Source organism: Micropterus dolomieu, linkage group LG13 (genome assembly GCF_021292245.1).
Source record: "Micropterus dolomieu isolate WLL.071019.BEF.003 ecotype Adirondacks linkage group LG13, ASM2129224v1, whole genome shotgun sequence".
Classification (NCBI taxonomy): domain Eukaryota; kingdom Metazoa; phylum Chordata; class Actinopteri; order Centrarchiformes; family Centrarchidae; genus Micropterus; species Micropterus dolomieu.
In genome coordinates this window covers 13,015,641-13,038,121 of record NC_060162.1, presented here as the reverse complement: position 1 = coordinate 13,038,121, position 22,481 = coordinate 13,015,641, and the positions used below count along the sequence as shown (strand labels likewise).

At 39.3% G+C, this 22,481-nt stretch overlaps 1 protein-coding gene across 5 annotated transcripts in view; it reads left to right on the top strand.

Moving 5' to 3' along the window:
- Nucleotides 1-20,053, top strand: part of znf618 (zinc finger protein 618) — a 39,097-nt gene extending 19,044 nt beyond the window's left edge. For 2 of the 5 annotated variants that reach the window (XM_046066401.1, XM_046066399.1), the window contains exons 5-15: nucleotides 2,767-2,856; nucleotides 3,399-3,479; nucleotides 3,989-4,078; nucleotides 4,418-4,507; nucleotides 4,777-4,866; nucleotides 6,017-6,094; nucleotides 7,383-7,427; nucleotides 8,123-8,200; nucleotides 9,177-9,374; nucleotides 12,780-13,879; nucleotides 14,324-20,053. In XM_046066401.1, the coding sequence (XP_045922357.1) occupies nucleotides 2,767-2,856; nucleotides 3,399-3,479; nucleotides 3,989-4,078; nucleotides 4,418-4,507; nucleotides 4,777-4,866; nucleotides 6,017-6,094; nucleotides 7,383-7,427; nucleotides 8,123-8,200; nucleotides 9,177-9,374; nucleotides 12,780-13,879; nucleotides 14,324-14,872 (2,489 nt within the window). In that variant the 3' untranslated portion in view covers nucleotides 14,873-20,053. The remainder of the gene's footprint in view (nucleotides 1-2,766; nucleotides 2,857-3,398; nucleotides 3,480-3,988; nucleotides 4,079-4,417; nucleotides 4,508-4,776; nucleotides 4,867-6,016; nucleotides 6,095-7,382; nucleotides 7,428-8,122; nucleotides 8,201-9,176; nucleotides 9,375-12,779; nucleotides 13,880-14,323) is intronic. The other 3 variants (XM_046066400.1, XM_046066403.1, XM_046066402.1) reach the window with 3 other exon arrangements.
- Nucleotides 20,054-22,481: the final 2,428 nt, after the last annotated feature.

Below are 22,481 nucleotides of genomic sequence, written 5' to 3'. Positions count from 1 at the left end.
ATAGCAGTATAGTTTGTTTGGCTTAAATGCCGTGGAAATGCCTATAATTTTAGTGAAAATCCAGATTTTTGTAAATTGCATCAATATTTTTGTAAGATTCCACGACATTAAACATTTTACTGTTACAGGTTACATTTTTGTTATCAAATTCTGAGTTTATGTCCTGTGTGTTTGAGATAGGACTGTAACTGACTGCTCAGTCATTGAGACAGAGAGAGACCTGTGAAGGTTCCATTCAAAGAAGACCCAAAAAAGCAGTAGTCCATATTGGTAAAATGGCCTCACTTTTAGCACCGGAAGGCATTTCTGGACATGCAGATGTGTAATTTGTGTAAAGAAAGTTAAAAATAAAATTTTAATTTAACATTAACAATTAACATTTTAACACAGTTTTAACATTTGTGTTTGGCCCGTGACTTGAATCGGACGGTTTTCAGCTTGATCAGCCAAGACACAAAACAAATTCTAATGTAAATTAGTTCAATGCTGCATTTTAAATAAAAAAAAAATTAAAATAGTGTTATAAAGTAAAAAATAAAGCAGAGTTCTTAACAGTGAATTGAGAAATTGTCCTTGCATTTGTTTTTAGAATTTGTCAGATTGTAAAAACTGCTAGCACGTGGCTCAAACTGGATAATTTGCTGCAAATTCAAAACTGACTTTAAATTTTGTTAAGACCCGAATCATGCAAACATATATTTTTGAATGTGCATTAATATTGCTTCTTGTTTACATGCTCAAATGTTTTTTAACTTTCGCCGCCATTTCTTGCCTCATCTGTAGAGGGGTAGGAGAGTGAAAGGACATAAGCGATGCAGATTACTTGTTCTGCTCTTGCTGATTTTGTTGCAGTGGAAATCTTTGTGCAGCCAGGTGGCTGTTGACAAGAGCACCTAAAGTGGCTCTTGGCACACCACAGTGAAATCCTGTCTGAAGGAAATCTGTTGCATAAACAGCATGGCACACGCGACTGTAAGACAAAATCAGTTTCTAACCTCCTTTACCCAGTTGGTTCAGGCTTAGTCTTTCCACAATAATATGTCTGACTGAGCACCCAGCAGAAGGCCCCTTTCCTTACTCACCCATGTGACAAATGTTTTATCATTTAGCAGCAGAGCGACAACTTCTAAGTTTTCTCCGGTTTGTTCTCTCTCTGTTAATTCAATCAACTTGATTCTCGGCTGAATTCCTGAGGTATCTCAAATGTGTATTTAAATACAAAATATTTTACAGCAGAAAATAAAATATTTTGCTCTGTACTAAAATATGTCTTGATGATCTCTGTAGATGCTTTAAAAAGTAAGATGACCTCTGTCAAAACGTATTTTCAACATTTTGAAAAGTAAGTAAATGGCTGTCCTAGAAATGTGTTAAGAAAGGGCACAGAAAAGCCAACACTGTTAAAAACAACCAGCATCTTCACTTGACAGCAAAAGGGTTTCATGCAATTTATGCTTAATTGGCAACAAAGAAATACAGCTACAGAAAGCATTATTATGGTGCCTAACTGTAATTGCATTTATGAACACCTCAAGGCTTCAGTACCATGTATATTCTATAATTTCCCACCAATTAACGCGATTAAAACTATTATCCACAAATTAGTGGGTTCCTGGCATTTGTCAGTGTAATTAAAGCTCACATAACATTGTTGCTCCATACATAGGTGAGGACACGTTCTGAGTAAATCGATAACACAGTAAAAACATAGATAATTGGTTATAGATGCATGATCTTGCAGGTTGCACTTGTGTCTTTACTGTGATATTTCTTTACACTGGCTAATATAACCCCTTAATTGAATTATATTTAATTCTCCACCTTATTTTAGTGTTTACTCTAAAACTACTTTTATCTACTCACCTTGCATTTCCTTTCAGACACACGCATACAGCTACACCTGCCTCTCTCTGTTTCTCTGTTGACTCTGTTGCTGATGAACAAAGTCACCCAAAAAACTCAACCCACTTCCACCCATGATTCTGTTTTCCGTTCCGTTTGCTGTGTGTAGAGGAAGCTTGTTGTTAATGACGTAGCCTATCGAAACAATTGAGACCACCTCGGTACTGAATGACGTTGGCATCAACCAGGTGTGTTCACAATTCACTGTTGCTTTACCTGGTCCGTGCTTTTAAATTATCCACTGTGTCTCCATGTTCTAACGTAATACCAGATAACTTCTCTCTGTGTGTTTCTCTGCAAAGTCTTAAAATGGGTCACCAAATATAGCCTACTTAAGCGACCGTTAATATACCTGGGTCGTCTTCTCAAGGAAAGCCTATGTGTGGGGAAGAACAGCTTATTTTGGGCTTACAGGTATTACAAATAATAATTAATCAAGTCATTATTACCTTTTCCCTCACTTTACCCCCAGGGATTAATCTAATCTTTTTGTCTTGTTTACAACCTGTCTGTCTGTCTGTCCCAATGCAATGAAATCTTTATTATGTATTTTAATCGTATTTGTTCATTCATGTATCCATTTTTCTACTGCGGAATGACTAAAAACAAAGTTTCTATGTTTCTATGGCACAATGAAATACTTTTCTGCAAATTAAGTGTGAAAAAAAAATTGGAACACCTTAGGTGTACAAGGTGTTAAACTGTGCACCACAGCAAGTTCTGTCATTATTTTATTATTATTAGGTTATTATCTACCCAATTTGCAGTTTTGGATTCACTCATTCAAAAATACTTGTTTTCATTGTCAGTAATATCCATGTCTTTATAACCACTGCTGGTCTCTCTCCATCTGTTCATCTGCAGATAGCTTCCGTTACTCGTGTGACATCTGTGGTAAGAAGTATAAATACTACAGCTGCTTCCAGGAGCACCGTGACCTGCATGCAGTTGATGGTAAACAGGAGTTTTTGGGAAATTTGCATTTTATTTGCTTCTTTGAAACTCCAAGACTTGAACTGAAAAGTCATGTATAAGTGAGGTTCACACTGGCCATACTGAATATCTACTTCCTGAAGCTGCAACAAAAGCTGAGTAGCATAGTAAAAAGGAGTGGATCAGAAAAACAAGTGCCTTTTTGCTAAAAACAAAAATAAAAAATTATCACTATCAAATGAGCAATGGCCTTTCTCAGATAAAGCGTATTTTAGACAGGTTAGTTCTCTCTTTAGTAGAGGTAAATAAGGGTCAATATTTTACAATCTACAGTAATTGCTGTAGTTGCTCAACATTTATATGATTTTTTTTTTTAAATGAATGTGCTGTGAAATAAATGGTGAGCTTAATTGTTCATATTATATTATATAAAGCCAGTGAGTGCTACTAGGGATGCATTTTTTTCAGTTTTTGCTCTAATACACTTTCTGTGATTTTGTTCTGTGAAGTTTAAGTATTCAGTGAAAAACATATTGCCCATCTCCCTCCCCCATCTCTCTCAGATCCATATGAACAGGTAGTGTTACCTGTGGATGGCCTTAAAGAGGAGGAGCCAGTTGAACCCTACCAGAAAATTGGACCAAGTAAGACTGTTTGATGCACTTCTTTTAGTCTGTTCCACAGATATGCCATGGCAGAACAAGATTACAAAATGTACTATACATTCAGAAGCTTAAGCAGCAAATTGCAGCTGCTGGTTTGCATTTTGTGTTGCTAATACCCTCCAGAAGAAATATATTTGATTGGGATTATTTATCACTGTAACCCACTGTTTCAAAGTTTTTTGATTTCATGTGTTTTATGTTATGTTTCAGTGAGAGGGGATAATCACAAATCTGAGACAAGACATACTTAGCATTTAAATTCTAAATAGATTTTAGATATATATCATCCCTTAGATTTTTCTTAACCTAGCATACAGTTTGACACCTTGAAGTCCACCTGTGTCCAGTTCAGTGTGCTGGACACAGTTTGTAATGAACAACCTTACGTCATGGTGATGATCCATGTTAGAAAAATAACACTTAAGCATATAAGCTAACTCCACACTGGAAAGGTTTCAGAACATGAGTCCAAAAGTCCTCCTTCGCAGGGGAAAAAGCTCTCGCCCACCTCCGCAGAGACCTCGGGTTCAACCGACGGCAGCGGGTGTCCCTTCAAACACAATTGGCAGTGTTCGCAGGTGGGAAGCCTGCACTTGTCACTGCACTAATGACTCCTAATGATTAGGGGAATAGTGTGAACCTCCAAGCTCTATTCAGGGAGGCCCCCTGTGTTTTTATGTTCTCTGATATTGGGGTATTGCTAAATGTAAACCATAGAGTTGGCAATTTTCAGTCCGGAAAAGATCACCAGTTCCTTCCTCTTCTCTACTCTATTAGGGCCTCTTGTTTTCTACTTCTCCCTGGTGAAATAACACATACATTTAAAAAAAGGATCTTAATTGATATGATACAGGTTCTACCACTAACATGGCTTTTGATGAAAACAAAGATCTGATTGTGTATTTTCTTTTCTGCAGAAACTGGGAGCTATGTTTGTGAGTTCTGTGGGAAGCAGTACAAGTATTTCAACCCATACCAGGAGCATGTTGCTCTTCACACACCAATGGGTGAGCCCATTTAGTTACCTCTTAAAGCCACAATGTGTAGGATTTGAAAGTCCCTAATTCTGTCATTCAATTTGTTTGTGAAAGTAACCTCTTATAAACCTACATTATAGAGGAAGTGCCAAGATCTAGAATTTTGTGTGTTGTTCACAATGTCAGTCTTGCATTTTTGTGAGGGGGAAAAGAAATCTGTATTGCCATCAGACGTGATGTCACTGGTCTAAGTTGGAGCGTTGAGCTACAGCTGACGTTGAGAATCTATCTTCATGTAGGCTCCTTTGACATGAAGGCATCACGGGTACAGGAATGTGGTAGCATGGATATGAGCAAATTTGGCCACAGCCAAACTGGTAAGATAAAAAGTAAGCATTCTTTTTTTATCCTACATTTTAAGTAGTATTGTTAATAGATTGTTTAGTACTAAGCAATGTTTGCATGCCTCATAACTTCATAATACAGACACAGACACACATACATACACATAGGTGTACCTGCTCAAGGCAGTGACTAGACACAGCCAAGTATAATATTTACAGACCATGTACATTATATTTGTCACTGGTGATGTAGAACAATGCTTGATGTTGATAAAATGGGGAATAAATTCTAGTGAACATGATCAGAAACCAAACACGTATTGCCTGTGATGTTGAATAATTTATTTTTCAATGGCAAAGGGACTCTTGTCGCCCGTATAACCACAGAAGTGCAGCCAGTCAGTTTACTATGATATTGGCATAGCTGGGTTTGAGGGCAGGGACAGTCACAAATATCACAGTGCTGCTGTGAGGGTGCGGTTGAAATTCATAAGAGCGTGCCTCAGTATGGCTAAAGTGTTACACTGAGCCAGTGGAAAATGGATATAAGAGATTGGATTTAAGGTTCTGGGTAACCTTGCCACTGTATTTGTGGCAACCCTGCTAGAAACTATTAACCTTTATAGCACAATTTAAGTCATGATACAATTAATGTTTTTCTTTCTTGTTAGCAAGCATCAAGCAACTAAACACATTAGAAATTATGTTTGAAAACATTAAAACAAAAATTGATACAGACAACAAAAAAACTAATTTTTTTTTTGTCTACTTTAACTAAGCGATGTGAAATACAGAAGATTTTTACATAATTTTAGATAATGTTACTGTGCTTCATGTGCTTTATTGCTTTACCAAAACTTGCCCCCCCCCCCCCCAATCTTTTTGCTAAGATGCGCTCTGCCATAAAGAACTATTTAAAGCATGGCACACACTCAGAAGTGGGTCAAAAAGATGGAACGAAGAGGAGGAATTAAACCCATATTTAAATGTAATATGAACATGCGGATCCTTTGTCAAGGCTGTTAGCGTAATTGATTTGCATGCCACATACTAAAATTAAGATTAATAAATTGCTTGTCTTTGACTTTGCTCTATCTTAACTGTTCTGTAGGTTCATAGCTTGAATTAAGAATATGATGCACATTATTTAGTATGGGCATGCCCCTCATTGTTTCTCCTGAATTTTCACTTACAGACAGTCCATTCAGGCGGAAACTGGAAAGTGCAATTCAGTCTAGTCTGGTTGACACAAACAGCTCGCAGAATTCAAGCGGTGAGCACTGAGTCACTTATTTTATGTGGATGGGTGGGTATTTGTGTGGAAATGTATAATTTCTGCTTGAATGGGGAAACTGGCATCAATTGTTGCTACGTAAAACTCATGTCGAAGATCTCCATTATTATTCTACTCCACACTCAGAGGAGTGTGGAGTAGAAGTAGAAGTGGAGAAGTGGAGTAGTAGAAGAGTAAAAGAAGTGGAGACCTTGTTGAATACCATGTTTGATCACCTTTGGCTCTGATAACAGCTGCTATACATCATGGCAGTGACTTAAAAAGAGGCTTGTAATTAAAAGCTTACGTGAACACAAAACATTCTGCAAAAGTTACAAGTCTTATATATCGCAGTAGAGTTTTCTGTCTGTGCTTTTTTCACTGGTTTGAAATAGATGGTATATGTATTGTGCAACAATCAGCAATATTTTAACAGAATTATTATTTACTATTACTATTATTTTACCAGATAACCAATTAGACCTGATCAAGCCACACCCACACAGTCCCAATGAAGCAGATTAGCTGAGCGTTAAACTCTTATCTAAGGAAGTTTATATTTTCAGACTTTACCTATGTTGCTTATTTAGTCAGGAATCTTTGATGTTATATAGAAGATTTAAGACTTATGACTTAAGATTTTAAACCTACAAATAAACCACCACCTTGAGTGGTTTGTCATAGACAGCATCTGTTATACCCTAGACAGGCAAACATTCGAAATTGTTTTTCTTACACCACATGAGTTTAACTGTCACTTGTACTTGTTACATACCTTGTCCTCACCTTCTAAAGGTGAACTCCCACCGAGCAAGCATTTTGCTTTGAGAAGAAGAAAGAAACCAGGAACCCTACAGTCTTGATAAGGCTCAAACCAGCCCTTGTGGCATCCAGGAATTTTAAAGTTTATTTTAAGATCATACTTGATCACACTTTTAGCTCAGTAAATGTGGAGCTGCCTTTTTATTAATTGACCTAAACAGAAATAGAAATAGTCTGCCGCTTTTTCTGGATAGGTATGGTTCTACTGCTCTGATTACTGTGTTTCTATGGTGCATGCCATGGCTTGTAAAAAAACACAAACTTTTTTAAATAATGAGCTGATGATCCTCCATCTTTGTTTGCGCCTATCTTAGTAAGTATCATAAGTAAATGCTCTTTGATTGCAAATTATGCTTGCCTTAAAAAAACAATAAACACTAAAGACAATGACATGGGAAAAGAGCGGTAGAGAAATGCATACTGTGTCTAGTTTTAACTCCCTCTCTATCCTCTTGCTTGTCCGTAGGAACTCCGAGCCCTCTGGTGGCCACCTCCTTCTCTACAACCCAGAGTAAGTTCAACCCCACCTTCCTGCTCAAAACAGAAAATATGCATGCTGCCTCATTCTCATTCCACCTTTTTCCCCCCTGTTATGCTTCAGTTTTCATTAATCTGTCATTGTTTGGTGCAAATAGTTTCTCTATAATCCATTGTGATTATACAGATTTTCTGCATTTAGCTTCATTATCACTAGGGGATGTCTGAACAGAATCTTTTTGTACACCTGCATTGTGTTCAGACATAGCCGTGTCTTGTAATGGCTGACAACTAGGCATCGGCTGAATCATACTGTTACGAGGTTTTCTTTTGGCGGAAAAAGATTGCTGGAAAAGCTGTTATAAATGTTTTTATTTAAATATGTAAACATTCATTTGTTTATTATGTTTTGCTTATATAATATAGGATTCAGTAGACACGTAATGAAAATGAGGGGAGAGATAGAGAGGGGGTCAGATTCAAACCGGGGGATGGTCAGCACCTTAAACCCCTAGGCCACCAAGATGACCCACCCTAAAACGTTTAAATACTGCAATAGTTATTTGCAAAGTCGCACAAACTGCATCACAATTGCAAAAGATCACAAAAGCAACAACATCTTGGTGGAACTGACTTTCAGAGCTGTTGATCCAGTATAGATCAGGGAAATGTATTAATTTTCTCCTCCGACAAAGAGTCAATGCTCTTCTGGGCCTTGTGATTTTTTAGAACCCTACACTTGTGGTGCCTGTGGCATCCAGTTCCAGTTCTACAACAACCTGCTGGAGCACATGCAGTCCCACGCTGGTGAGTCCACGACTACAAATGCATGTTAAGCTCGACAGGTTAAAAACACAGAAGGTGAACACACCCTCAGTGGCTGAAATGCATGAGAAAGTCTGTATGATCACACATAATTTGTAATTGTTTAATTGAGGTGTAGGCATTAATTCTTCCACACAGCACAACATTTGTGTTTAGAGTTCCAAGGAATATATTGTGACAATGAAGGTTGTTGCAGATCTGGTTCTGAGGCTGCTGGATACGTTTTTTTTTTTGTGTGTTTTGTTGCAAAACCTTTGGTGCATCGTGAGTGTGTCTGTGTTTGTATATACAGTAGGTGCATTGTATTCTGATTATTTTATCAAGTAATCAGTCATTTAGTATATTAAATGTCAGAAATAAAGGCCAATTACAATCTTGCGCAACCACGGCTGAAAGTCATGACAATACTGACAATAATGTCGTCTTGCCAACATATACATTTTACAATGGTTTGAAAACAAGCATAGTAAACAAATACCCATATCAGCTTTAACCACCAAATGTTTGGTATTTTTATTTGATAAATTACTTTAATGCAGTTTTTTTATCCTCTTATGCATGAATCATGTTGCCTGTCTTAGCATGCAGTTAGAATTATAAAGTTATCATGTGGACAGTTACTGTTATCCAGGCTTCACCAATGAAAACAAAATATATTTACATTAGTTGATCATTTTTCATGAATGTTTGCTGTTGGCTCATCATATGTGCAAACTGACTGAGAAAGGACTTGTTGAACTTGTTTTGTAGGCACAGTTTGTTAATAATAGACTCAGGGAGGCCATATAAAGTATTTTTGTCTTTTCCTTTGCTGACAATTGATTTGTTTTGTTTAATTTTGTGTTTGTTTTAGTCTTTACATTTTTTTCCACTTGGAAACATTTAACATACCCTTTCTCCATTTAAACCATACAATGTTGTCACCGTTGCCTGATGTTGCATTTTTGTATCTCCTCAGCGGACAATGAGAACCACACCAAAGGGGACTCTCCCAAAACTTCCTCCGCCGCCGGTCCTCAAGAGCAGCTGTGGAGAGGTGCTCCTCAGGCTCAGGCCCAGATCCAGGCCCAGGCCCAGTCCCAGGTCCAAGCCCATTCCTCAGTTAAACTACAAATCCAGCCTCAAAGTATCTCCCAGAGAAACCACACTCTCAGCCGTAAGTACTGCCATCAACTCAATTAATTTAAAGGTTCGGTGTGTAATGTTTCTGAGGATCTATTGATAGAAATGCAATTTAATATCCATAACTATGTTTTCAGTGGTGTATAAAAACCTTACATAAATGAGCCATTATGTTTTTAATACCTTAAAATGAGCCATTTATATCTACATAACCATGGGCACCCCCTTCTATGGAGGTCGCAGTATTTTGTCGTCATGTTTCTACAATAGCTGACAACCGACAAACAGCGCTACAGACCGCGTTTCGTCATCACGGCGTTCTTCTTCTGCTTGTATAATTCCGGCAGTGTAGACACCCGTTACTACATTAAATGCGCCCGTAGAAGAAGAAGAGGGAGGAAGAATAATAATAATAATAATATACAGTCTCTGAGTAGTCTTCTGGTTTATTAGAAATAAGAAGAGAAGTGACATTTGGACAAATTAATGAGCACACGTGTTATTTAGCACGAGAGCCGACAGTCTGTGGATCTTAATACCATGAAGCCAGAGGAGTCGGGACAGGTACAAACCGCTGACGGCAGAAATCACAGATGTTGTGGACTTCTTCTCCAGCCTGTGGGTTGGCTTTGCCAGTTATGTTAACAAGACAATCAGCTGATCAGTAACGTTAATTGGCAATAAAACCGGAACATTAGCTTAGAGCGTGGAAGCATCAGCCAGCTAAACTTCTACTGCCTTGGTAGAAAAATCATGTAAGGTTAGTTGGATTGGTTTATTCTCCAGCGCTGGCTTTGGCTTGTGGTGTAAAATATGTAGTTGTATTAATTTCATGTAGTTACTCTCTCTCTCCAGCCTCTGTTTTGGCTTTGTTGGTTATGTTCTTGAGACAATCAGCTGATCACTAATTGGCAATAAAACAGTAGTTTACAGCTGGAAGCGCCAGCTGGGATTGGCTTCAGCCCCACGTGTGCGCAGGATAAGCGGTTGACAATGGATGGATGGACAGCTGGAAGCCCTTATCAGACTGCTAAACCTTTCATTGCCCTGGTGTGACCTTACCTTCGTGAGATAGATGATGAATATTATTGGCAATAAAACGGTGACAGCAGGGAAGCTCAGATCAGCAGCTAAACGTCACATTTTACTGCCCTGGTTATTTTTACTGCTAATGTTGATATATAACAAGACCGTGTGCCTATCAAGTGAATAATAATGAATACTTTCCAAATTTGCATTAGAAAAAGGTGTTTTTTGGATATTGCCTTGCCACTGTGAACATAAATGTATAATTTGTACTTTCACACGCTAAATGCCCATTAAAAATGTTGCACCGTTTTACCACAAGCTGAAATTATTGGTGTTAGTACTACTTTGTTTTTCTGTTGTTTTTAAAAAAAATTTAAATAGACATTTTGGTAAGATTTGCATGCTTATCTAATTAAGCAAAGTGAGAGAAGCCTTGATCCTCACCTGACAATGCCTTTGTAAACTTCATGTATTATGTGGTTTATAATGGGCTGTGGTGCAGAAACTGTGAGCTTACATTGTCCTGTCTGTCAGTGGTCATACTTGATGCACTAGATGTGATAGTGTTTGAGATGTTCTTCATTTACTTTGGTATGTTAGTTCAGATGAGCCAACCCTCAAGTTGTAAAATACTGTATTCAGAGTATGAGACATCATGTGGCACTTCATTTCTTGTGGCTGCTGTTTATTAATGAACAAGTAACAATAATATTCAAAAAACATAAACAGGTGCTGGTCATATAATTAGAATATCATCAAAAAGTTGATTTATTTCAGTAATTCCATTCAAAAAGTGAAACTTGGATATTATATTCATTCATTACACACAGACTGATATATTTCAAATATTTATTTCATTTAATTGTGATGATTAAAACTGACAACCAATGAAAATCCCAAATTCAGTATCTCCGAAAATTAGAATATTACTTAAGACCAATGCAAAAAAAGGATTTTTAGAAATGTTGGCCAACTGAAAAGTATGAACATGAAAAGTATGAGCATGTACAGCACTCAATACTTAGTTGGGGCTCCTTTTTCTTGAATTACTGCAGCAATGCGTCGTGGCATGGAATGGATTCTGTGCCTCTCCTCTCTTCCTCCAGACTGTGGGACCTTGATTTCCAAAGGAAATGCAAAATTTACTTTCATCAGAGAACATAACTTTGGACCACTCAGCAGCAGTCCAGTCCTTTTTGTCTTTAGCCCAGGCGAGAGGCTTCTGATGCTGTCTTGTTCAAGAGTGGCTTGACACAAGGAATGCGACAGCTGAAACCCATGTCTTGCATACATGTGTGTGTGGTGGTTCTTGAAGCACTGACTCCAGCTGCAGTCCACTCTTTGTGAATCTCCCCCACATTTTTGAATTGGTTTTGTTTCACAATCCTCTCCAGGGTGCAGTTATCCCTATTGCCTGTACACTTTTTTCTACCACATCTTTTCCTTCCCTTCGCCTCTCTATTAATGTGCTTGAACACGGAGCTCTGTGAACAGCCAGCCTCTTTAGCAATGACCTTTTGTGTCTTGCCCTCCTTGTGCAAGGTGTCAATGGTCGTCTTTTGGACAGCTGTCAAGTCAGCAGCCTTCCCCATGATTGTGTAGCCTACAGAACTAGACTGAGAGACCATTTAAAGGCCTTTGCAGGTGTTTTGAGTTAATTAGCTGATTAGAGTGTGGCACCAGGTGTCTTCAATATTGAACCTTTTCACAATATTCTAATTTTCTGAGATACTGATTTGGGGGTTTTCATTAGTTGTAAGTTATAATCATCAAAATTAAAAGGAATGAACACTTGAAATATATCAGTCTATGTGGAATGAATGTACACATTATACAAGTTTCACTTTTTGAATGGAATTACTGAAATAAATCAACTTTTTGATGATATTCTAATTATATGACCAGCACCTGTAGTTTTACTGAATAATTAAGTAACTATAATTTCTTAATATATCTATCTAAAGAAACCCAATTTCTTGACTGGCAACACTCAGCTATCTCATGGGTGACATCTTTGTCCTGTCTCAGGCAGCGTAGCTATACTCGCTTGGATAGGGAAGGGGGGGTGCGATTTGCAACCCTCACCACTAGATGTCACTATAACTTACACTCTGAACCTTTAATATAAAACTGTTTGTCTGTTCCCTTAGAGCAATAAGACACTCTTTCTCAAGTGAATAAAATTCAAATAATCTCAAGTGTATATAATCTAAATTTTAAAATACAAATATAATTTGTTCCCATATTATTGCCATGTCTTTATCATTCTCTATGATTCTGTATTTTGTTTTCCCTTCTAAGATACTGTATGGTTTCTGCCAGTATATCAAATTAAAAACATTAACACTAATTATCTTTCTTATGTTTTGCTCTGCCTTCCTAACTGCCCATCTGCTGTCTGTGCTGGCAGAGAATAATGGACTACCTGAGAAGGAGCGACAGCAGGTGGCTGAGCGCCTCTTACGAGTAATGTGTTCAGATCTGAGCATGCTAAACGTGCTCAACAGCAAGGACTTCTTGAAGTTGGCACAGACCTTAGTGGATACGGGAGCTCGTCACGGTGCCTACTCTACCCGTGATGCTTTTGGCAATATGAGTGCCTTGGCACTGCGCCAGCTGCCCCGCATGTACAACCAAGTGAAAGTCAAAGTCACGTGTGCTCTAGGCTCCAATGCTTCGCTTGGCATCGCTGTCACGTGCCACTCCCAGACATCAGGCCCAGATGCGTGCTATGTTCTAACAGCCTACCAGGTGGAGGGGTCGAGACTGAAGCGCTATGTGCTCGGCGTGAGGGAGGCTGAGCTGAGAGAAGGGCCTGAGCAGGTTCACCACTGGGTGCAGAATGTGCTGTCTGAGTTTGTGATGTCTGACATTCGCACCGTGTATGTCTCAGAGCCCAGAGTTTGGGCAGCAGGATTTGCTGGATCACCGCTTGGTGGTGGTGGGCGGGGCAGGATATGCTTGCGATGTGCTGGGTGTTCGCTCGGTGCAGTTGTACAGGCGGTTCTCGGGAAGCGCAGCCTGCAGGCTCGAGGTCTTAATGAGTTGGCTGAGCTTCTCTCAACGTGCCGAGACATTGCCTCCTCTTCCACGCTGTCTCTTCGTGAGGAACAATGCACCAATACATTCACAAGCACAACTGAGGACTGCACACAGGGCAGCCTTGCACAGTGCCCCACCCCACCTTGCTGGGATCGTATGGCTGAAGCTCTTCTGCAGGTCCATGCCCACTTTGAACAGATTTGCGAAGCTTATGGACGCAGTAAGGCCACGGCTCCTCTCCTCCAGGGTCTCAACAAGCATCTGCTAGGGACGCTGGCTTGTCTGCTGGCACCTCTGCGTCTGGCAGCTCTGGAGCTGAGCAGTCAGAGGAGACCAACCTTACAGCAGGTGCTTCCTGTCTACCTACGCTTGGAGAAGTTTTTTACATCCAAAGCTGGAGAGGCTGGAACCGGCACGGCTAGCAAACTTTGCCACTACTTCCTGGAAGCACTTAAAGAAAACTTCAAGGTACTAAACTCGTTTTGCTCACATTAGGTTTAAAATGAGCATTTTGCTTCAGTTTGTCAAAGTGATATGATTCCTCTTAAATTACTGACATTCTGTAAAGAATCAAATTTAAATCTAACATTGCTGGTGCTGATAAAATGCCAAGAGTTTCAGTATTCTACAAAACTATTCCTTATTTAATTTAACAAAAACTATTTCTCTAATCTAAAATGTTGTTGCCTGAATAATATGCCAATAAAACTGTCAATATTTAGATTTAAACCAGGAACTATTTGAAAATGTGTAAACAAAATTACAGACATTAATGTCGACTTGACAGTCAGATTGGTACCAATCAAGGTTCAATACCCAGCACTAGTAAAAGGCCTTGATATTTAATGGATGCATATGAATAATTGGTATAAGGCACCACTAACAGTCATTGAAATGTTCCTCTTTTTCTAGGTTGAACGAGCCCACCAGGTAGCTATGGTCCTGGACCCACAGCTCAAGCTGCGTTCAGTGCCGGCCTACCAGCATGAAGACATAATCTCCCGTGCATGCGAAATGGCTGCTGAAACCAGGGATGGAGGTATGACTGGTGGTGGAGGTTCAGGTGGCGAAGAGCGGGACACCGATGGCCCACCAACCCCTAAAATAAGCCGTATAGAAGGAGGGGGAAACAATGGCGGAACCTCAAGGGGGGCCTCCTCGTCTTGCACGTTGTCCGGTAATGATGATAGTCAGAGCCAAGTTAGACAAGAGATTTTTAAATACCTGGCCGAGCCTCTTCTCCAAGGCTCACCTGACCTCTTCCAGTACTGGAGCTCAGCGGTGAGTGAGAAGTTCCCCAGGCTTGCTCGCCTGGCACTGTGGCTCCTTGCCGTGCCTGCTGTGGGCATACGAAGTGAGTGTGTGACTGTGTGTGAGCAGAGCCTGGCTATGAAGAGGAGGCAGCAGGTTACCGCTGAGGAGATGAACAAACTCATTTTCCTTCGCTCCAACATGGGCTAGGAAAGACACTTAACCAACCCTAACCAACCAAACCTTCACCTCCAACCAATGACTGAAGACTATTATTTATATACTGTAGGTTTAGACCAACTGTAAACTTAAATGTGTATGGACATTAATATACTTCTCGAGACGGATATTTACAGGAAACTCACATTGTATAGGTTGCAAACACCCATAAAATAATACGGCTTATTACATATTTTATATGGAGAAAGGATTGTTGTAAAGTACTGTGGACAAAATGTAGGGGTGGAACGCTAACTCTCAAAAGATTGTCCTGTTTGATATGCCACCCTTGACTTGGGATGCATGTAAGCAGGAGGAGTTTAGGTCTTATCACGACCAGTGATTTGAATTGGTCCAGCCTAATGACGAAACTGATAAAAGGCTATAATGCTGTTATTCTCACTGGGTAGGCAACATTTTCAGGTAAAGTCAGCTTCCACTGCTTGAACCTACTGTCAGACCTCTGAAAACAATCTTACTAGATTATCAAAGATGTCCAAGAGATATATAGCAGGAAGTACTGTAGCATGTACAGTATGTTGGAGAATGATCATTTTCATTGGTGACAAAAAATTCAAGTGGTGAATCCTCACTGCCATCGCACCTCTGACAATTAAGTGTACAAGGTTTATGATTTACTGTTATGTATAACTGAAAATTATATTTTTCAACATAATCAGCCATAGGAGGTGGAAAAGTAGCTGAGAGCTAAATCATTACAGCTAATTTGATGGTTGCTTCAGTGGCATAAAAATGTAGCTGTGGATTATTTGCATGCACTGCATTCATTTTTCATTCAAAAAAACAGCAGCTGATAAAACATTAACAACGATATGATACTTTCCCTTTTGTTTATGTTACAAATTGGAATGAAAAGTAAACTGACAGTTTGTTTACTTTCTAAAATTAACTCAAAGAGGTCTTATGCTGCTAGATATGGAATTCAAATGGCTAGAATTGCACAGGTGGGCCCACATCATGAAGTTAAGTTGAATAAAATTAAGCTATTGGTTGAGTTTTCTTAACAAATATTTGTTTTTTTTACATGCACAAAGACGACAACATCATATTGGAACCTGTTTGCGGTCAGCTTTTACACTGATTTCATTCAACTATATCGTAGCTGGATTGCACCAACAGGGAATTAAATAACAAGTTGGATAAATAAATCTTCTATTATCCTTTAATACTTGATGGTGCAACCCAGCTTGTATGTCAGTAACTAGATAGTTTCTAGTGCTGGTAATTCAGGAATGTCAGTCAGCTCTGTGAAACAAAAGACCTACAGTCAACTATCAATACATTTCTTTATACTGAAGACGTTTTGCCTGTGCGTTGCCCTCAGATAAACAGCAGAAATGTTATTTGCCTTCAGTTTGGCGAGCTCTTAGGCAAGGATTTAATACATAATTGTATAAATCCTTGTGTGGTTGCCCTGTGCGTGTGTATTTTTTCCAAAGCTTAATTAGAAGTGACTTGTCCATAGGAAAGTTAATATTATTTTATTTATTCTCCTTTTCTCATTTATCATTCTAATACAAGCATTGTCTTCCTCGTGAGCGACAAATGTCCAAATGTTTTCAAGGCAATAAGCTTTATCATAGGGCATAGTTTCCATCTTCATCTACTAAAAGTGACTGTTCTCATGATGTTCCTACAGTTAATTATTAATGGTAAATTATTTTCTGTTTGTGAAATCTACGGGATTTTCTCAGGAATGAGTACACCCAAGCAGGCACCGCCGCTTTTTCCTCACTGTACCGAAAACACCAAACTGACCTCACTGCCGAGGTATGTACTGAACCGTGACTTTTTGCGAAACGTTCCACCCCAAATACAGTTAGTGCCATTTGCAACAAACAAACACAAAAAATGGATCACTGAGTGTTTCTTTTTTTTTCAGGATGAAGCAAATTCTGCCAGTACATTCACTAAAGTCAACACATGCATACTAATGAAGTCATGTTATTTATTTTTTTATGGATTCTAGTATACATTTACATGAGCTAATACCTCCTAAAATGACTTGGATGAATGGAAGTTATACTGTAAATTTGTTTGTTGCCTTTGGTACTAATTAGTCAAGTACTAGTTTGTCATCTCTGTTTTTGGGCCTTAAGTCACTTTCATGCATTCACTTTAAACCCTACAGCCAGAGCCAACATCATGCCTTTTTATTGCTGTTAAATGGCCTTCTATTCACCATCTTTTCTAAAGCTCGTATTTTATTTTATATTTTTTGTTTTTCAATCCTGTAGACTCAAAGGGAAGTGTGGCTGATGGTCGACAGTGTCCTCTAGTGGTCAAATGTGGACTTAAAAATCATGGGTAACTGGTATTTGACAAGTGCTTTACTCCAAAGTTGAACTAAGTGAACATGCTGCTTGGAGTCATCTCTTGGTTTATGAAACAGGTCAGGGATTATTTCAACAACAACAAGTATCAAGCACAAGTATCCACTCTATAAACTTATACTAATAAGGGTCTGTAGCAGATTAGAAATCACATTAGCAGGTCTTCATTGGGAGTCATACCATAGCAGGACAGTATATCAATACTGTGGTATGAAACATTTGGATTTTGTTTATCATACTATTTGTGGTGCAGCTTAAATATTGTTTTTGATGCAGGGTGCAGAACAGTTTAATGCTATAGGCAATGTCTCCACTTTCTTGGCCAGAACTAACAATGTTTTCTTTGCCAGACGCTACACCATCTACCCCATATTCAAATATTAAACACTAATAGTCATAACTGAAGATTATCAGTTGAAAATAAAAAAAATATTATTTTATCTCTCTTTTTGTCATGTTTCCCAGCTTTAGGCCTCATTATAACTTGGGGTATGGTCACATTACATCTCAGCCCAACGAATATTCGCTCAGTTTCCCATCCATTTCAATTGAAGCCTGTATGGGTGATAAATCAAGGGTACATTTCCTGTTTTGGTGTGATCTCCATGGATAAGAGTTGACCTTTGTTCACCTTTGACCTCATAGATGTGCATGGTCAGCCAGTAGGAGCACTAATGACCTGTACTTGGCCTGTAATATGGAGAAGTCACTATTCTAGTCCTGTGGCAACACCTTGTTTTTGTATAATATCACACTAACAGACAAATACTGCTGCATCGCCCTCATAGACGGGTTACAGTTAGTGATCGCTCCGACAAACATTTGTTTATGACCTGGGTCGGAATTGTGACGACATGTCCTTTTTTCGGCTTTGTTAAACATAAGGCTAATGTGACTACCTTTTTAGGACACAGAAAGTAGGAAGTCAGTCAGTTGCACACAGGAAATTATAGGGTATCTGAGTGAATGGTTTGAAGTGGAAAGCCAAGAACAGATCTTGGTCTCACTAAAATCAAAACCTTTCGTAGTACATGATGGAATTTGTTTTCAGCTATATGATAAAACTTTTACAAGAAGAAATGCATAGAAGGTTGAAAATGCTTAAATTATGTCAGTCAAAGGTGAATGGCTCTGCATTGTTTCACAAACTAAATTTTTTTTTTTTTCATAGACCGTAGCCCTCCTTACCTCTCTCAACAGCTTTGATTTAGTGTTTTCTTGAATGTTTTTCTCTCCTTAAAGAGTTATTTAACATCGGGGTGAAAAGCACTGTTTTTCTGCCCTCTCTGGTTGGAGGTTTTGAGCCTGTTTCACCTCTGGGTGTGGTCAGAAAGGTGCTCTGTTGCACCTGAAAACCATCCCCAACAGCGATGTTGTGGGGTCTTAGAGTACACCTGTACGTCGCTGTAGCCAGGTGAGAAGTTAAACCACTGGAGGTCAGCAAAGACAATATTTTCGAGGGGTGTTGAGTTAAAATGGTTTCTTTAAGATGTCTGATTTTTTTTCTTTTTACATCGAGACATCTTTTCATCGTGATAATTTGCATTCTTGAAATTAATATGTATTCTGCTGTTTTCACACTGATTCATGTCACACATTTATATTTTGGTAAAAAAGAAAAATATTGCTGTAAATTATATTTAAAATTACATTTTTTAAGTATCAAATCCAATGTGTTACCTCAGTACTCAAGGTAATGTTGTAATTTAAAGATTGGAAGATCTCCTGTTGAGACAAAATTTTACTTTGGTCAAAGATATAGTCAAAATACAGTATATTGGTTTGCAGTTTTAGCAGTGATCCTCCATTGAACTGATGAAGGGATTTTTCTTACGGTTTTTAAATAAGTATTTTAAGTAGAATATGCTCTGGGACAAAATGCCATTGTTGACGTAATTATGTCAACTTAATTTTACTTAGAAATAACATTCTTTTTGCTGATTAAATTATATCTAAGATATGCATGCTTTTAATAAGAGTACTGATATATAAAGTTAGAGCCACATGATTCACTTGCATCTGATGAACACTGGCCTATGAGTAGACGATACCTTAAGACACACTATCAAGAGTCAGATAAGCAACCTGGACTGAATTTTAACTTTCGAGGTGGGAGTAGCGATGCTGATCATGGGTTGGTGTTCATGGGTTGACATCATCCATTTTCAGTGGATGTCTTATGTAAATACAAGAGAACTGCTGTTTTTATGCCACAAGGGGGAGACTTCATTTCAGAGATACAGTAGGGAACACCAATAACATTATACCTCTATTTTCTACAGTAGCATTTCAAAAGGTTTTGATATAATAGAAAACACAACTTAGATACTGTTATTAGAAAATTGAAATCAGCTGTAAGTTTTATTTTGTTCCAGGATTTTAACTTATTCAGATAATAACTGTAAAAAATGGTATAAGAATGCTAACATGGAGATCTGCTCTGTTTAATTATGGATTATAGTCTGTATTATCAATTCAGGTTAAGAAATTAGTGTTGCTTTCATCCTATTTTACCGGCATTACTTCCTTTTATACTCTGCTAAAATGCAAAAAAATGTGTTTGATTCCATTCATTTTGTCTTTTTTATCGCACTTTGGCAGCAGATTCCTATGTAGCTTCAGATCTGAGTTGTCTTATTAGTAAGCCTAATTTATACTTTTGTAGCAACACTATTTTTATATAATGGCAAAGAAAGAGTTCAGTGTCTTTTTTTTTGTTTTGTTTTTCCTGTGTCATATGTGGCAGCGCTGTTCAATGTTCTTGAATACAATACCCACTGTAGTATGTGATGTGTGAATAAACTCCAAATCTGTCAAACTGTGGTGCAGTTAGAGGTGATAGTTGTCTGTGTATGTATGTGTGGAGGGTGGAAGGATGGTGGAGGACCTGGGAAGTATGTTAATGCCATTAAGTCCAGGTTTATCTCTGTAGTAGTGTGTATTCAAAAGCTTTAAACTGCCTTTACTCACAGTTTGGATGAAAGAAGTTTCCTTTTCAGTCGGGGGGGAGTTAAATCTTAAGAAACAAACTTCTGTATTTATGAATCAAGAGAACCAGAGAAGATATTTCACTATCGTCCTGTTTAAAAAAAAATAAAAAAAAAGAGGCTGGTTGCTTATTTTCAGTATGAATGAGGACTCCCACCCAGAGAGAAATGAAGCAGGGCTTTCCACAGTGGCTGAGAGTGAGAGAGTGAGGGCCCCAAACATATGTAGAGGGGAAAGAGGCCCTATATAAGGGCAGAGTGATTGAAGACTCACACATGGGGAGTGAATATACAGAGGCTGCTTAGAGGTGCGTGCAAGGGTTCCCCAGGGGCCACGGATAGGGCAAAAGAGCAAGGGAGTGAGACAGAAAGAGGGGAAAGAGCAAGCAAGTGTTCATCACAGCCTGCTATGTCTCCCTCCTTTCGCACCCGGGTCAGTCAGCCCCCAAGGTGCAGCAGTCTGCAGCCATGCAGAAACAACCACAATCTTGTCCCCTCCGCTGCTCCCAACACAAGGGCTGACTACCAAAGCCTAATTTGCAGCACATGCGTCCAAGTTTGCCTGCTTCACCAACACCCCCCCCCACACACACAAAATACGACCTCTTCCCTTCCTCCACACCCCACTGCTGAAGGTGACGCTTTTCCACAAGCCATTACTACAGTGACATGCTAAGTTTGTTTTGCTTACGGCACCAAGTGTTTGCGAGCCGGCCCTCATTTTCAGCCATTTAGAAAGAAAATGTGGGGAAAACAACCCGCCCATTGCACAATTGCTTCTGTTTCGTTCTGGGTTAAGGGAAAGTTGCAGATCAGCTCTTTCTCAAGAAAAGTCAGGATGAGTATGTGGGTCTGTTTTGCAATCAGCATACCCACATATAAGCAGAAAATATGAGCTGTTTTTCACTGGATGCCATCTTGCCAAGTTCTAAATGATGAATCTGGGCTTTGACTGCGTTGAGAGAGTGATAAATGCAGCAGCGGCTGAATATAAGGGGGGTTCCCTCTGTGTACTAGTATAGGAACACTAAGTTGGAACACTAGGTGGCACTACCTAGCCTTTTATCAGCTACAGTGCGAACAAGGTAAAAGCATCAACCATATGATTCAATGCAATCCAGTATAGCAACACTACAAAGTAAGGCCTCCGCTGTTAACATAGATTTGAGAACAAAAATCAAATGAAGTAATTTTGAATTGCATTAAGGTGAAGAACTTGACACGCTGTCAAGCTCCAGGTAAGGATGGTCCTGAAAATGAAGGGCCAAGATGTTTTGGGACCAGCTGAGGCTTGCTAAGACCAGCCAGAAGCCCATCCAATATTTTTCCCTTTAATGATTGCCTCTGTGCCTTTGTTTATGGGGTTATTGACTATACATAGCAACAGGAGTCCAGCTCCACTTCTATAATTAAGGAAGGCAGATGAGTTTTGGGTCATTTGGAGTTTTTGGTCTGGAGGATTTACATGTTTTTGCACAGTTAGAGAAATCCAGAGCACCTGAAGAAATCCCCTGACAGCAGGAAATCAGGTAATCACAAAAAAAACAGACAGAGTCAAGTTGATGGCCATGAATTAATGCGCTACCATGCAGCACTTTACCTACATAATTTATGCTTGACTTTCATATTCACCATCTGCACATTCACACTTAAACTCTTCATTTTTTTCAGCTTGTGAAACTGACTGTTTTGCTTTGCTCAGTAAGACACATGTAGCCATCCAGTTGCATTTACAGTAACAGAGAAAGTTCTGTAGACTTCCCTTTGCCCTTGGCTGTTACACAACCAAAAGAGAGACATCCAGGTTTTGTTTTCCAAGCCCAAATCAGGCGGTGCTATGCAGCTTTGCTCCCACCTCTGGCAATGACAAGGCTGGCACCTTCACCCCTGCCCAACCAATGGCCATCACAGCTGTCCCGGCTTGTCTGCTCACTGAGCATTGGAGGGACAGGGAAGGACAGGCGGAAGGAAGTGTTCTTATCCTCCTCTCCTTGTCCTGTATGGTGGACCCGGTGGCACCGGCACTGTAGTTTTTCCTGCTCAGCAGGTGCTGACTTTTATCAGTAGTGACATGAATGTACAGAACTGCCAGGGCGCATCCACCCAGTTGCTGTCAGGTGTCGTTCCCGCTAACACTCCACCTAGCCCCTGACCTCACAGGCACCGGGTGCGCCTGTCTGTTCGCCTGCGTTCTCTGCTGCCTCTGCACACCTGCACATACACGCATATATACACATGCACGCACATCATACACAGACT